The sequence below is a fragment of the Thermobia domestica genome, chromosome 10 (genome assembly GCF_964235325.1).
Source record: "Thermobia domestica chromosome 10, izTheDome1.hap1.1, whole genome shotgun sequence".
NCBI lineage: Eukaryota > Metazoa > Arthropoda > Insecta > Zygentoma > Lepismatidae > Thermobia > Thermobia domestica.
This window is the reverse complement of record NC_137463.1, coordinates 32,294,737-32,312,601: the sequence shown is the minus strand read 5'-3', so window position 1 is coordinate 32,312,601 and position 17,865 is coordinate 32,294,737. Positions and strand designations below refer to the sequence as shown.

General features: G+C 35.5%; 1 protein-coding gene across 1 annotated transcript in view; it reads left to right on the top strand.

Moving 5' to 3' along the window:
* Nup205 (nuclear pore complex protein Nup205) overlaps nt 1-17,865 on the top strand; it is a 126,463-nt gene that overhangs the window by 58,922 nt on the left and 49,676 nt on the right. Inside the window, exons 17-21 of the mRNA XM_081727946.1 lie at nt 3,650-3,836; nt 5,089-5,251; nt 8,655-8,900; nt 9,981-10,193; nt 12,033-12,157. Of these exons, the coding sequence (XP_081584072.1) occupies nt 3,650-3,836; nt 5,089-5,251; nt 8,655-8,900; nt 9,981-10,193; nt 12,033-12,157 (934 nt within the window). The remainder of the gene's footprint in view (nt 1-3,649; nt 3,837-5,088; nt 5,252-8,654; nt 8,901-9,980; nt 10,194-12,032; nt 12,158-17,865) is intronic.

Below are 17,865 nucleotides of genomic sequence, written 5' to 3'. Positions count from 1 at the left end.
TTGATATGTGAACTGAGTAGACTGGAAATGCCGTGTGCTGAATGGAAAATTTTGCAATTACTATTTGCTATTAATTAGAATGGACAAATATAACGTGCATTGCGGCGTTCTAACCCGACTTTGCTTGCTAGCGCTCGCTCGTCAATATTTATTTATTTATTTATTGATACAAGTCATGGCCATTACCGGCATCTATGGCCTTAAGCACGTCAGGTTGGAGGGATGACATTCTCGACGAGCACACAATCACGGTACGGGGGAGGGATATAAGGAACGGATAAGGAAAGAAACGGCCTGAGGCCTGTAAATTAGATACCATCCCGGTATTTACCTGGTGTGAAGGAGGAAATCCCAGGAAAAACCTCATTTAGGATAGCTAGCCTGAAAGAGCTGTTACACCTTTTCGACCGACTGACCCTGCCGGAAATCAAGCCCAGGACCAAAGGCGAGAGCATTAGCGACTACTCATGCTCAGCAATACTGTCTGAAACTCTTTAGTTAGTGGTATGTTTGGCTTTAGGTAGATTAACCTCAAAAACATTTAAGAAAACAGCAATGATTTTCAACAAAAAATGCTTACTCCCAGTAATTCGACATATGACTAGTTTTCAAAGCACATACTGAGAAAAAAAATGTAGGTAGCATACTCAAAACGGTAGGTTACATGCGTAATTCCTGTAGTGTTTGGACTTTACAGCAAACGTATAACTAAAAATGCATGTTTTATAATACTTACTTTCCGTATAAGTGTTCCATCTATACGTACTTTCCGTATGAAACAATATAGGCGGTCAGGATCTCACATACAAATCGACGCAGAATGTCCATAGTAGAATTGAATATAGCTGCAAAATGTAACATAGGTGATATACGGAAAACTGTTAGATCTCAGACATCCTGCAATGGCATGATGTAACATCTAAGGGCAGTGCGTATGTAGCATATGCTACATACTGATTTCTGTAGTAAGCAGGAGGATTTGTATATTTGTATAATATACCGCTGTCCGGAGAACGGATTTTTCTTAGTGTGCAGTTCATAAGCAAGGGCGCCCATGTTCTGGTTTCCAAGGGGGGCAAGTATAAGCGACGTTCCAAATATAGTTTCAAATTTTGCTGTAAGTAATGTAAAAATTCTATTGGGTTTTCAGTATTCCCAAGTGCAATTTCCTCTTAGGGGGCGAGCGCCCCACATTGCCCCCCTTGATGGGTGCCCTTGTTCATAAGTAATGCAGTTATGTGGGTGCTGAACCTGTGGGTTTAGTATTTCTTGATAAATCCATTAAATGTTGTGCGTGTAATCCACAACGCACACAGATATAGGCGGGAATTCATGACACTTAAGGACCTCCACATTTTAAGGCAGTAATAAATGCGAAAATTGTCGATAAGTGATTCGCCTACTTTGATTTTGCGAATAGTTCGTACTATGTGCGACTGCGGCGCCTAGGGTATGGTCGACGTCGATAAGCTAAAAAACGAAATACTTCAAAAGTTGAAACGGTGGGTGCGTAAACGTAAATCTCGTGTAGCTTAGGTATAGGCTGCATAATTTCTTTATTACATCAGTGTTAATGTGCATCCTTAAATTGGGATAGAGCAGTTTCCACAGTTCAGATCAATAATACGTGGACAAATTCATATTAGTTTGAAACCCACATTTCTCGATGAAAAGTGTCATCACGCCTTCTAGACTGTACATGTGTTGGCGCATACCAGTGTTCCACCAGGAACAGGTAAAATTCGAGGGCGCTACAAGAGATAAGTGTTCAAAAATTACATTTTTTTTTAATTTATGGGTGCACACTTAGTAGTAGTAATAGTAGTAATGATAGTAGAGTAGTAGTAAGGCAGTAGTAGTAGAGTAGTAGTTTAGTAGTAGCCAGGCCCGCAACCAGAGGGGGGGCCAGGTCCCTCTAAACTTTTTGTGGCCCCTCCAGACTTCAATACAAAATTTTATTATTAATACAAAAACACAATTTAGATATAAGATAATTTTAAAGACTTGGCCCCCCGTAACATATTCACGGTCCTCCCAAACCTTTGTAGCTGGTTTCGGCCCTGGTGGTTGCAATGATAGTATAATAATAGGCTAGTAGCAGTAGTAGTAGTAGTATAGTAAGGCAGTAATGGTAGTAGTTGAGTAGTAGTAGTAATAATACATGTAGTATACTAGTAGTAGTAGGGTAGCAGTAGTTCGGGTTAGGTTAGGGTAGGTTCAGGCAGCGAAATAGTCATATTTCAAGTCCCTTGTACATTAATTTGCAGCCCTGGAATAACGCCCTTATGGAGAGTTTCATAGAATTAAAGCAACATCTTATTGCTGTATCTATGTTCACAGATGACTTACATATTCTGCGCCTTCATAAATAAATTCCCTAAACATTTGTCTTTTGTTCTGAATTAACACCTTTTACCTGTACATTGTAATTTTAAAAATGTCCATGTATTCTTAATCCCGTTTCTGCTACTCCAAACCACTTACTAAACCTACAAGAGTTCATTTGGTGCTAAAATAAATTGATATATCATGAATGTCAGTACACTTATAAAATAGAACATAACTGAGGAAACCTGAAATTTCAATCTTGATACACGTATCAGTGCGCAGCACGAAATGAGATTTAAAAAAAAAATAAAAAATAAAAAAAAAATAAAAAAAAAATAAAAAAAATAAAAATAAATAAATAAAATAAAATAGAATAAAATAAAATAAAAATCCCGGCGTTCTTCCCGCCTTTGATGGGACAAACCGCAATTATTTACGCATTATTCAGTGCATTGTTTGTGTATAATTTTGTTCGTTTGTTCAATGTAAAACGCAACTCACACAACCGCTGTAACAACATAATGTGTTTTTTATTGTCCACCAGTACACGAACAAATTCCAGGTATGTCTTAAATTATAATCAACCTTGGCATATTACCTCAGCAGTAATACGTAATAAGAGCTGCCTTGCTTATGGATACACTGCGCATTAAGTGCTCCAGGGTAGTGACGACATTAAGTGACGTCATGTCCTGTTGCTGTGGTTATGTCAACTTAAGAACTCCCAACTTTATACCGTGCTTCTAGTATTATTAGAGCCATTAAATCTAGGAAACTCAGGTGGACAAGTCATGTAGCCAGAATGAAGGAAAGTAGGAACATTCTCAAAATTTTAACTAGGAACCCAATCGGAAAAAGACAATTACGAAGATATAGGTGTATATAAGAGGACAATATTAAGATATATCTCGTAGAAAGAATTTCAAAGGAGAAATTTCATCTAGTTGGCTGACAGAAATCAATGAATAGCTTTTGTGAACGCGTCAATCAACCTTTGGATTCCGTAGGCTATAGAATTAGTTTTTTAAAGTCCTTTTTGAAATCGGTTAGTATTTTGTAGATAAGCTTTTATTTTCTTATTTTTTAGAAACAGTTTTTTAAATTTCTTTTAGGTTTAATTTTCCCACCTTTTTGTTACCTTAATAGTTTAGTTACCTCAAGAGCACATTAACTTTTTATACGAGTTCTCGTAAATTGTCTTACATGTTTTACTTTTCTTAACCAATTTATGCATAATCTCACACACAAAGTTACAGTATAAACATTGTCAGTCATTGATGAGTTCGTATTCATGTATTTATTATTATTATTATTATTATAGGTACGTTGGTTACAATTGGTGGCTACCTTACCACTCTTTGTCAGCTGTGCAGATTCTGTTGAATGTTACGTCGCATCCTGCTTCGTCCAGCCAACTTGTAAGCGTCTTTTCATCAACCACGACAAGTACTTTAGAAATTAGGCATGGATTCGTGGAGTGTCTGGAAGCTGAAGAAGAGGATTTAGGGGTAATTAAACTTTTTTGTTTAATCTTTCTGTGTAAGTTACATGAAATTAAAATATTGGAGTACAGAAACTAATGTATATGTAGAAAAATTAAAGTAATAACTGATTTAATACCTAAGTCTATAAGTAGAAGTACAATAGAATTTAAAAAATATTAATTTGGAACTGGACTGAGAAACGAACCCTGAACTTCCAGCTTACTGGGACAGAGCGTTAACCGTGCGGTACTTAGTCCTTTCCTATACACTTTTGAGTTGGTATTTAGCTAACTTACATCACAACGTATTTCTGTTATTCTGTACAAGAAATTACAATATATAAGAAGGCTACATATGGATCTGGGAATTTTTTGTTAACATATAATTTTTATCAGAGGCCTTCATGGTTTAAGTTCTCGAGAATTGTTTAAAACATTAGAAGTAGTACTTTTTATAGTCCCCTTTCGGATAACAAGGGAATTATCCTGGAACACCTCTTGGATTGTAATTGTTGCCTAACCATTTATTCTTTGAAGCTACAGAACCTTTACAATAATTTTAACTATATAGGAAAGAATTAGTGTCATATAATGTGATTGCTTTCTTGAAGGTGTGGGCAAACTTCAGTTTTAAAAAATAAAAAAAAGAAAAAGAAATCTGTAAGTTTTACATCCCACGGTTTTGCTGACTAGACTAAAGGAGACTGATAAAGTGAATAAAATGGTGGAATGAAAACAAGCGAGAGGAAACGGGAGAACCCCGAGAACCCACCCACCCCCACACACAGTGTTTGTCCACCATAAAGCTCACTTGGCGCGAGCTGTGATCGAACCAGGGACCCCATGCACCAGAGGTGAACGCTCTACCACTGAGTCACCGCGGCTCAACTACAGTTTTAGTGATGGTAAAAATTCCTTAAATAATTACGAAGTATCTAGGGAAGATCTAGGGAAATTCCTTTTGTAGAAAACTACTCCTTAGACACACAATATTGTCTCTGCTGGACTTCCATTGAGTTAAGAAACTTGCTTGGGACAATTGAAAAATTAAATATTTACAAGAATTGTTATTTCTCTTTGCGGTGCTAAATAAAAAGTTTAAAGGTACATGTTTTGGCATATGACAGAGTTAAGCGCATTATTGTACTATTGAAATATTGAAAATCCAAAATCCTTTAATAAGACACATTCTTAATTAGTATTGTAACATAATTAAAGAACAGTGAGTTTTAAATATTTGTTTCTAATTATTTTGTGTGTATTAATATTACTCTCAGGGAACAGAAGAAGACGACGCAGTGAGTGTGCAAGGCAAAACAAAGCTCACGATCATCAAACTGCTTCAACAGTGTCTGAGTCATACGTCACCCAATATTTCACATTTATTGTTTGGCTTTGATCTCACTAAAGACATACAGAAAACAGTATTTCAACAACCAGGTAAATTAGAAACTTAAGATTCTAAAGGTAACTTATACTTGATATAGATACTGTTATCATGAATTTGTAGTTTAGGATTGATTCAGAACTGAAAAAATACCTGCAAGAGCTTCTTCGTGGCTAAGCGGTTAGCGTACGCACCTTTGGCGTGGGAGACCCGGATTCGATTCCCGGCAGGAGCTCATGTAGTTCGGATTCCACGTTAATCAGTAGGTTCCGCCTCATATAGCCTCGCTGCTGAAATTGACGTTAAGCTCAAAATCAACTCAGTCAACATCAAATACCTTCAGGCATGCTTATGTTTCTTTAAACATATGTATAGTAAAATAAATAATACGAGGTGTATCTACAAATGTGTCACAGAATTTAGGTGCAATTTCTGTTGTTTGAAAAGTGAAATAAATGGTTTCAGTGCACTTGACTACAGATTCAAATTTTTACCGGAGTAATCATCTCGAATACAAACCAGAAGTAAGTACTTAGCAACTGAGCCACTATGTTGTCCTAGATTCTAACGTTTGAGTAAAAATAAATGTTTAATTTGTTTAAAATAATATCAACGAAGAGCAAATGCTTTGAGGAAGTAGTATGTTTGTCACGGAGCTAAGAAACACAGAACGCTACGAACTAAGATGCAGCAATATTGCTGTTTCCATTGTATTGTATCAAACAGGATCATTCTGCAAGAACTTTTTTCTAGTATCATTTCTTAATATCATGCATTCGACAAAAAGCAGCGTAAACTGGTGTTATGTGCGTTATTAATAGGTAAAGTCGTACAGAAGATGGTTTCAAATTCATGCAGCCAAATGTAGTGGTTCACTGCTGTCTGCAAACCTGAGCTGTAGCAATGCCACTGAAACTGAACCATTGTTGCTACGGGTATGTCATAGTTCTTTTCCAGACAGAGTTCACCTAGAACAGAACTGTGAGTGTCGTGACAATGGTTTGACCGTTTAGAAAATGTGTATTTATAACTCCTTGCACCACCCACGAAGGGCGCCTGCAAGAGGTCCCATGTGAAAGTAACGAATAAATTTCTACGTGACATACGTCGGATGGCTTGGCGAAGAAACTCATCCCACGAAAAGAGATAGCCTGAAGATCTTTGTATCTCCAGCTAGTGTTAACAGAACACGGAACGACCTCTAAAGCTGAAGTGATATCGTAAGCTTCGGCACATCGCCAAATGAACAAACCTAGTTTGTGAAAGGCGGAAGTATGAGGTCATATACATGGAACATACACATTTTCCTATCTGATAGTACATAAATAAAACCCGTTACTTATCGCGCTGGCAATGCACAGAGACGTTGCGACTTCATGCGTTCCTGTGGGGAAGTGATTTATTAGATTGCATAGAAGGCCTTATTGAAATATGGAGATTCCACAGTTAGACGAAAAAAAAAAAGCAGCTAAAATGTATGTGTATAGGATTAGGGCAGAATAACGTTTATGATTCATGAGAGTTGTATCCGTGTTATTCGGATGTAACGGTAATCATTGTGTGATGATTTCAAGAATAATAAAATATCGAAGAAACAGAATCTGATATGTTGGTTGTAATAAGCTGTTTAGTTATAGTATTATGGTACGTTGCATTGACAGTTATCGGACCAAGGTATTAAGGTACTAGTTGCTTTATTTTGATGGAACAAATATACTTATTGGTGGTAAACGTTCATTCACTGTAAGTGTAATCTACATTTTTAGCTGATATAGAATATGAATTAAGTGTTGCATTTTTATCATCATAACATTTCCTAAAGGGATTGGTTGTTGTTGCGGGATTTGGGTTACTAGGAAATTGGTGATCCTTCATAAAACTGACAAAAAATTGAAAGTGAGTGCAGCATACTTCCAGTCAATCATTATGATTTACATTTTCTGCAGAAATATTCCCCATAGGGCATTCTGGATGTGCCCATTCATACGGATATGGCATCAGTCCACACCGGTAGAATATCCGACCAATTGTATCGCCAAATGAAACAGAAATAGGCATCATTTGTTCTGTTGACTAATCCAATGAAGGATCCTAACAGTAGTTTGAAGATTATTGTCCTGTGCCTTTCTAAAATGACATCTCAGAGACATTGCCGTGTCCACACTATTCGTGGTATGTAGAAAGCTTGCAGAAAGGAATGAGAGAGAATTCTCATACCTATTCTCCAGCTCAGTCTTCTACAATGGAGATTACTATATCGAGGGATTGTTCACAATGTTCGTAGTCCAGCCGAGTGCCACCGCTTGTGGAGATATGAAGTTCCATGATTTGAATACCATGTCAAACGTATTTGCACATATCTAGAACATTTTTTCCGTATTTTTTAGTGAATGCGATCAAATTTCCGGTGCGTGTTGTACAGGGTGATCAGAAAGTCCCTTTACACCCGCACTTATTCATCCCTACTTAATAATACTTAAATAATTCTTGCAGTTGTGTGTTCAAAACGTCCGTATGTGCACCTCCAATGTTCCTACACAGCTTGATACGTCTCCATGTCATCCTACTCATCCGTTTTAGCGGCTGCGGGTCACAAACTGGACAAACCATCATTGACCACGTATCACGTGTTCCTGACGTATGATTTCATGATATCCTACAGAACATTGTCTGGTGTCGTAAGGTCGTCCAGACTTTGAGGCGGCACGGATACGGGGCTGGTGAATTTGGGGACCCACATCTTATCCACCGGCTAGGGAACAGAACGTTCAGGCGTCACGAACAGCAAGTGCAAAGTGGGCTGGAGCTTCATCGTGTTGGTAAACAGCCGTGTTGTTGATGCTCAGATTCTGCAGCTGTGGAAGCAGCCAGTCATTCAACATGTCCAGATAAGTAACCTGGGTCACGGAACACTCAAAGAAGTACAGACCAAAGATGTGTTGTTGAGTCATTCCTGTCCAAAACATGATATGAAGAGGATTTGTTACAATTTCTTGATAAAACTTTGAGTTTTCCTTTGCCCATATGAAGACGTTCTTATACCGCAAACTCCGATAAGAAGCACATTCATCAAAGAAAAGAACACACTTTCAAAGAGGAATGGTGGTCCCACACACTTGCCACACCTTTAAACTTTCCTCCAAAGTGAAGTCACTGGTTATCTGCCATTGTTGTTCACCAAACCTGAAAAGGTGAGACAATGAACTGGTCAATGCACAGACACTATTTTTCGTTCCTTCGCTGGCAGTCACGTGACAATTCACGTGAGGAGCACTGTTACCGTATCAATGATCAGGATAGGAGATACAGATTTTAAATATCTTAACATCTTACATTGTTACAGGCGTTAGTTCGAGTGTAAATGTACTTTCTGGTCACTTTGTACAATTAATCACATAAACATTACGGTATGAAAAGTTAATATGTAATTGTCATATTTCTCATTTTTCTTTCAAGGGATGCTTCGTTCTCCAAGGAACTGTCTACATTCCATATTATCAATTTTAGATGGTGCAGTTTATTCAGTGAAATCATCGTTTGCAGCCAATGTTCATCCAAAAGTAGTTGAAGCGGCGTATTGTGTCTTATATTTTCTTTGCTCCAACAGTAAAACTTCAGAACCTGTATTACGATTTCTGCGTTCATGCAATGACTTTTTGTCCCGGCATCTTTCTTGTTTGCCATTCAAAGGAGAACCTCAAGGTACGTGTAATTACGTTAGTTTCCCAATGTGCATTTAGTTTTCAAGATAGCTTGTAAAAATTTACGAACGGAAGTTGAATTTCATTTAACAAATTTGTAGTCTAGATTTCAATCATGATTGGACATTGTGGAGGTTAGAGATGGGAACTTACAAGTTTCTATAGGTTAATAAAAAAAACATAATAATAAAAAAAACTCAGGGGAATAGAAATCTCAGTTTTCTCAAAAACTTCTTAGTAAACCTCACTGCTGTGTTTATCCGATTGTAAACCGACCACTTTATATTATTTCTTCGTTCAAAAAATACCCCTTGACATAAAATCGGTATTTAACACGGGCGATAAAGTAAACGACATTTTTTTTATCGACACAGTAGGTAAAATTCCGAAAAATATCACCAAAAGCTATCACAAGTAAATTTTCTCAATGTTACCAAGCCAGTCGAATTTCTTCTAATTATAGTTTATATATATAAGAAAAATTTAAATTCTGTATTGTTCATGTTTGAATTTACAGATATTTGAAGTATTCACAGCAAGAAAAGTAAATGTCTTTACATAAATAACACATTAATTTAGCAGAATTCATTAGTATTTAGCAAGAAAATTTACTTCTATTGCTTTGTTTTTCTATTTTAGTTTTTGATTTTCAAGGGTTCAGCTTATAATGGAATAAATACATTAACTGTTCAGAATCAGCTCAAAAGTGTTGCTTTGAATTTCTGTTAAGGAATTTCTTATTTTCAAACAATACATAGATTTAAATCAATCTAAATATGTTTTTTTTTTTTTTTTTTTTTTTTTCAATTATGAACAGCCATAGCTTCGTAACTCGAAGTAGTTAAACTTAATATGTTTTAGTGTACACTTGTCGATGACTTCTAAGTATTGCTAAGAAACTATCAGCTACTTCGTGATACAAGATGAACTATTCATATTTGTGGTTCTTACGTATTCTATAGCATCTTATCAGATAAACTGTATGCAATTGCTTTGTGACACAAGGTGAGGCTGTTCATGTTGTTGTTACTCATTATGTATACTACAGCATATATCAGCAATGTTATTCTTGTTCTTTCAGCTCACAGAATGAATCAAATGGCTTGGTTGCTAAAGACAATTGCTATTGAGTTAAAAGCTACAGCAACAAATCATCACTTTTCCCAGCTTTTGGTTTTGGTCTACTTATTTATTGGATTAGAAACAGAGGAAGAGGAAGAGGATAAAGATTTATTATGGCCAGACAAGAAAATGACGATATTATCGTTGAGTAATTATTTAGCATCAACTTCACGTAAGTACATAGTGTATCTATTGTGTGATGATTTTAGTTGAAAACTGATTTTAATATTGTCCATCTTGATGCACATGATGTTTGATATTTCGATAACTTTCAAAATTTTAATAGATTTCAATATGTCAGTCAAGCTTCGGTATTATTCGAATCTGAGCAACGCACAGTTTTACGTGTTCCTTTCAGGTCGTATTCATAATATATAAAAGTGCAATATACAGGCGGTATATGCAAGAGATTTATCGTACAGAAACTACGTACCTTGCTCTACTTATCGACATGTTTACCATACACATTTAAAGACTTATAAATAACATGATAGTAGTATTTCTGTACCTCCATTGAATTCTGCTCCTGCCAAAGTAGTTAGTCGTGTATGACAGCGCCTTTTGAGTTCATCAGCAGTGCAAAATTACTTTCCAGAAAGAAAGAAGATTCTATTGTAGCACGTAGCATACTTCCATCCATGACTTCTCAGTTTCAACCAAGCAGTGAGACAAAGATGAACGCTGTCGAGTTGTGAGTCACGAACATGTGCGATAAAATTGAGAATTCTGCCAACTGTGAGGTGGGAAGTGTGATAGGATTCCTGATTTCTATTTGTTCCGGGAATAGAAAGACTCTCTATCCGAAAAGCACTTTCTTGTTGCTAGTAAACTCAAACACGCTGTGAATATGTTGATGGCAACAGACTACAATGCTGATATAGAAAAAACTGGTATCACGCTATAATAAGTGCTTAAATCTCCATGGCGAATATGTTGAAAAGTGGAGTGAGGTAGGATGTTTCTGTGCCATAAATCTTTTGCATAGATCTTTCGTCGTTTGTGTTCTACAGCAAAACGTTCCTTATTTTCTGGATGACCCTCATATATTTGTATTTCTAACATAGCGTGCAGCCTTATACACACATATAGAAAAGAGAAATGTAAGCATTTTTGATATTTTGAAATTTACATACATGTAATTGAGAAGGGAATCAGAGAATCATTACATGACAGTATATTCAGTTTCTCTTCGTTTATACTGAATTGAATAATGTTGTTTCCATTTCAAACATTTTCTTTTCTACCATGAAACGGTTCTGACTGATCAATTGTGGTCTTGGATTAGAGACTTTGCTCGTTGGATATTTTCAGTCACTGATGTAACTTGTTACGTTACGTTAATGTAAAAGTTAACTATATTGAGCCGCTTTCGATTTTCCCACTACACGAGATACAGAAATGTTGTTCAAGCAACGTATTACTCATAGTCAAAATTTAGTGCGGTGGTATTTTCATCATTATGATGTACTCTTAATGTTAAGTATGTATTCAGTCTTCCAATTTCTTTATCCTGCATATAATTTCTGAATATATAGCATAATGTAACATCAGCAGGTGTTAATATAAAAAAATAACTACAAAACTTCTTCTTTTTCTAAGACTTATTATGGTGTCTTCAACTCTAATATGTTGGTGAAAGTCATGTTTGGTGATATCTTAATTGAGTGTCTCTGCGTAATGTGACAATCTTTAATACTACATTATGAACACTACCGTGAAAGCGAATGTATACATGAATTAGTGTAACATACAGAAACCATTGTATTTCAGTTTTTAAATTTATTTAATGTGCTATCGATTTAAATGTTTGTATTCTGCATTTTTACTAATGTACTTGTATATATGGACATTTCATTGTTTCCACTTTATTTCGTTTGCTCTAAAGAATTAAAGAAAACATTCTTTCATATATATATATATATATATATATATATATATATATATATATATATATATATATATATATATATATATATATATATATATATATAATTTAAATCTTGTTTTACAGGCGTAACTTTGGGTGAAAAACCAAAGGATCAGTTGCTGCTCAAACTCCTTGACTTTGTCGATTTTTCTGTTCGAACAGTTGGGAAACCTGAATGGGAGTTCTTTGAACCCACAATGATAGATCAGGTATTTATGAGGAATTGTAAATTGTACAAACCAATTTCCTTTAGTTTGTTTCACAATTTTGTTTTACAGCAAAGGAAAATTCAGAATAACATATAAAAAATCTAATATGTGCCAGGGTGGATTGATTTAAATCATTCTGATTTAAATCACGATATAAATCAAGATTAAAATCACTTGATTTTTTAAATAAAAATCATTGATTTAAATCGAATTCCGAAATAAATTAATTTAAAGTGAGAATAAGTAAAATCCCATAACAAAACTGTTATTTCGATTATCGAAGTTAATATTCATAATACAATGAGACTCAAATGTACGTTATAGTATAAAAGCAAGTGTCATGCAGAGGATGATTAACGAAAATCCCGTTTTGAACAGGTAACGGAGCAATCCTGCTTTCTTCCTTTCGTAACATTAGATTTCTGTTTTAAAATCGTTAACTATTCCAATGGGGAAATCACCATCGACATTTAAGACGAAAATTCTTTTTTGTGCGTGTCTGTTTGTTCCCAGATAATAGGGCGTATTTAGAGGGGTCCTATCTCCTATCCATTTTTTTTGTTAATTTTATAACTTTAGGCGAAATTTATGTATTTCATGCCGAAAGCTAGTTCTGAGTTTTTCAAAATAGGACCCTGCCAAATATCAGTAACTTTTGTGATAAAAAGTGTCATTTTGATAAACGTTGCTGTACTCTTTCCTTAATGGTTAACCTTTTAAATTATATCACCTATTTTTAGGTGATAGGGTAGAGTCTTCATTATTCGATTAAAAAAGTACCAATAAGGCCTTTTACTTCGTTTTCTTCAAGACTGGAGGCATTTTAGAACACGTTACATATGCTTTCACGCCTTTCTGTGTTGAGGCATAGTGTGTGATGACGTCATAAATTTAAAGATATTATTTGTTATGCGTATTATTATTTTTTGGCGGTTTACATTTTGCATTCAGAAGACTGAAATTTTGCACACTCGTTCAGTGCATCCCTTAATAATTTCCAGATGTTTTCAGGTCTCTGCGTGGAAACCGGGGTCCAGAAGGGCAAAAACGTTTTTAAAAAAAATATATTTTTAACAAAAAATAGCTTTTTTCATGATTTTCCCGTGTCAGATGGAAACATATAAATGGTACCGTTTGAAAGGCTGTTCTATTCTGAAGAAAATTATGTACATACTATGCTCCTAGGATAAATAGGGATGTCTCAAGAAACTGTTACCTGAGATTCTGTTTTATACGGGAATCTGGAGTATTTGGGGAATATTATTTTTCGCGGGCTTACTTTTGCACCTACAAGATTGAAATTTTGCACATTTACTCAGTGCACCCCTCAGTATTTTTCAGATTTGTTTCAGATCTCTGCCTTAAAACAGGGGGAGGGATCCACAGAGGTAGAAAAATTAAAAAAAAAAAAAATATTTTTAACAGAAAATGCCTTTTTTTCGTGATTTTTCCGCCCCAGATACATGATGGAGACATTTGAAGGGTACCGTTTGAAAATTTGTTTTATTCTGAAGAGAATAATGTACAAATCATGATCCTAGGATAAATAGGGATGTCCGAGGAAATTTTCATATTACATCCGGGTCATCTATGACATTGTAGGGATGTTCTTCGCTCATTGTTAAACAGTTTCCACACCCTTACTACTCAAGATAGAAGCTTGAAATTTTGTACACACATTTAGTACACCCTTAGTATTTCCCAGTTGATTTTGGGATCTGTACATTAACACAAAGGAATCCAGAGGGGATCAAAATTTAAAAAAAAAAAAAGTTAAAAAAATACCGATTACTCTCAAAATTTCCCACTTCAGGGACATGATAGGGAAATGTGAATGTTACCGTTTCAAAAGCTGTTCTATTTTAAAGAGAGTGATGTATGTACCATGATCCTAGGATAAATAGGGATGATGCTAGCTGCTTGACTGAAAGTCTATAATTTACCTTTAAAAAGAGTCAATTTAAAAGGGGTAAGAAACATTGTTTGGGATTGATATAGGTTAACGATTAGGGATAATTCAAAATTCAACCCCAATACTTTCACTTAAATGGCATAATTAGCATTTAATACTAATTCCTAATGCTTTTGCTTCAATTCGCGACTTGTATTATAGGAGGAGAAAGATTTGATTTAAATCAAAAAAATCAACAAAAATGATTTTTTTAAGAAAAAAAATCATGATTTTTTTTCCACCCTGATATGTGCAGATTATTTCTATTGAAATTACTGTAGATCCTGCATAATGATTTCAGTTTATATATATACACAAGGTGTTTCAGAACAACGACGACAATTTTTGGGAGGTAATTTCTGACCAAGATAAACAAGAAGTATAGAACAACCTGGGTGCACAAATGCTTCCTTTCGGAATTATAGCCTGCCAAGAACATGAAAAAATGAACTTTAAAGGTTCATAGCTCCAAAAATATGAAGGGCTTGTGGGATAAAAGGGATAAGTCCACTTTTAAAAATTTTTCAGGAGAGCAAAAACAATGCTCTGAAACCAAATAACTTTTGTCTTTGATAATTGATTTTTAATTTTTCTTAGTGATTTAGTAGTTTTAAGTATATAAATTTACAATTTGTAGTAAAAAGTACAGTACAAAAATGCTACTAGGTATGTTTTCTTCCAAAAATAGTTTAAACTACAAGCTTTTGTGGGAAGAAGGGGATTAGTCCGTAGGACTTATTCCCTTTATTCCAATAAGAGAAACTATTTAAAAAATAATAATGTTTCAAACGACGTTTATTTTTTATTTTTTTCCCCAATGTTATTACAATTAAATCAACTTTCTGCTATATGTTACAAGTTAAGTAGTTATATAAACTACGATCAGAGAGTGTTGTCTTCCTGCTTAATTGTGTGGAAGGTTTTCAAAGAAGATCCTAGCTTAGGTTCACAGAATTTGGCCAAACTCTGTAGGTCTTCATATTTTGCTGCACTTATCGGAATGGGCCCTAAAATAAAAACAACGTGATTATAAACCTAATTGTTTCTTTAATGAAATTTATAAAAGGTTCCTATGAAAATAAACTTACCATCATAGGAGAGGCCTGGTAGAGTGAATTCTTCATTTTGTGGTGGTCGATTGTTTCTTTTCACAATGACTGCTTTTCCCAGGCTCCGTTGTACGTGGTCCGGTAAAGAATGTCTTCAGTGTTGTTGACGGTCCTTACCTCTCGTATTGGTCGAATTGGAAACTTCCTCTTTGCGTAGAGTGAAGTTAGGTGTTCTGTTCATTTTCAGTTATAAGTTGAACTACAAAGGGTGAAGGTTTTCGCCGAGCTGAATCAAAGTATTCCTTCTAAGCTTCCGGTGTCTCAAGCCAAGCTTTTGGGTTTAATAAAGCCATTTGTCTGTCACAGTCTAGGTAGCTGTGACCACAGACTGGATAAGTGAAAGTAATTTTAGTAATGCGCTTCTCATGGTGGACCAAATAATGCATAAAACGTAATATAGTGAAATTCTTATTTTGGCCGCCACATGCGTCACAAAAGAAGTGTATTTCCTTGACTTCTAATGGAAGATGGTTATAAAAGAAGTCGTGTAGAAGAGAGCACACGTCATCGCTTCTTCGTTTTCCCACAGTCTCGGTGTATAAGTAGAAATAACTTTGACCTGGTGATAATACTGTGATATTGAAAACATGCAAAGACAGCTGTCTTTTATAATATACATCATTAGTCGACACATTTGGGATTGGTAAGTTTCTGCCATAATCAAAGCAAATGGCTTCTTTTGCTACAGAAGTCCGACTATCACGAACTGATGCACTTTTTCTATTGTAAAAAGTTTGAGCCCTTCTTTTGTGAAGTGTGTTTACTGTCGTTAATCGACCTGTTTCATTTTCTATTTCTTTTATTCTGTCCATGTTTGTGCGGGTTTTTTTTTTTTTTTTTTTTTTTTTTTTCAGTCTCCAAACTGTTGAATTAAATTCGTCACAAGTAGAACAAGTGTCTTCTCGTGGATAACCAAAGCTGATATTAAATTCTGTTACAAAGATTTTTCTGTAGTAGTGGTAGGACACCTTTACTCCTTGATTTTGTTCCTTAAACAATTCAGACATTCTTTTTACATTCAAATCTTGTTGCAGGTAAGTGCATTTGGAATCTTTCAAACCATAATGATTGTTCCTGGAAGGAAATGATTTAATGTGGTTTCTGATTAAATTTACATCATAATCCTTAATCTTGTGAGGCCTAACATCGTGCTTTCCTTGTTTGCTTTTTGCACAAAAGCCAGTAGCTGCAAGACCAGTGCAAACACGTTCTACTTTTTTTTTTTTTTTTCTATTCCATGAATAGAACAAAAAGCCTTTTTGCAAACGTCATACTCTACTGTCTGGCCCTCATCATTTTTACCACGGACTCTGTATTTAAAAGTGGCCGAATTAGGTCTAGCCTCTTCTTCTGGTTTCTGATTACGTCGACGATGTACAGGAAGAACAGATATCATGCCGCTTATGTAAATGTCTTGCTCGTCTTTACTTTCCATGAGATTAAACTGTTGAAGTATAGACGTTTTTACTAAATCTGGTACCACTTCAAAACATCGAAGTCGACATTCACAGTCTTGGCCAAGAACATGAGTCATTAGATTAATTTTTTTCCTTACATCTGACATTCTACCACTTACTTTTCTTTTTTTCGTTCCTGAACTTCTTACAAACTCATCAGCATCATTCTCCATTGTTTGTGAATCCTACAGACTTCTCAACTGTTTTAGCACTGAACTTTGATGCACTAAAAACAAGCTAAGTGCAAACTATCACAAACTAACTAAACAGTATTGTGCATTATACTCCACTTCCCGAGTTTAGCAGCAGGAACTGCAATGAACACACACACTATTGTACACTAACTATCGAACCTTCTTATTCACTTGCGTCTTGTTGAGAGACAGGACAATATTGTGGGCAAATCTAGAAACAAGTCTAGACGTGCCTATGAGTTATAGTTCACCGTGCCACAAGCGCTTGGACTGATCCCAGTCTTCACGCAATTCTCATGACTCTTTGGACTGATCCCTTTTATTGCTCAAACGGAACGGACTGATCTCCTTTATTCCCGAATTGAGTATTCTTTTGTTTTATTTAATTTTAGAAGGACTGGTCCCATTTATCCCACAACACCATTCAAAAGGCATTGGTTCAATGTATAGTTGGGCATAAAAACATCCCTTTTGCGAATTAATGGACTTATCCCTTTTATCCCGCCAGCCCTTCATATGAGACCTGCCGTAGTCGGGTTAAAACTTCACGTAGGAATTAGTATGTGCCCTATCCAAATATCCAAGTTTCAGAATCCTTCAGTACTTCCGCAACATTTATTATAGAAGTAGTTGGTGAACACTTCAAATTATATAACTGTAGCCAAACTCCTTCTATAAAAATTGTTGCGTGAGTACCTTAGGATTCTGAAACATGTATTTTTGGATAGGGTACATATTAGTTCCTAAGTGACCCGATTATGGTAGGTCCCATAGTTTTGGAGCTATGGATCTTTAAAGTTCATTTTTTCATGTTTTCGACAGGCTATAACTCCGAAAGGAAGCATTTGTGCACCAAGGTTGGTGTATATTTTTTGTCTTGTCGTGGTGTCAGGAATCACCTCCCAAACGTCGTCGGTGTTGTTTTAAAACACCCGATATATATATATATATATATCACCCACTTCTAAGAGGATCGTATTCTTGCAGCAGCTGTAAT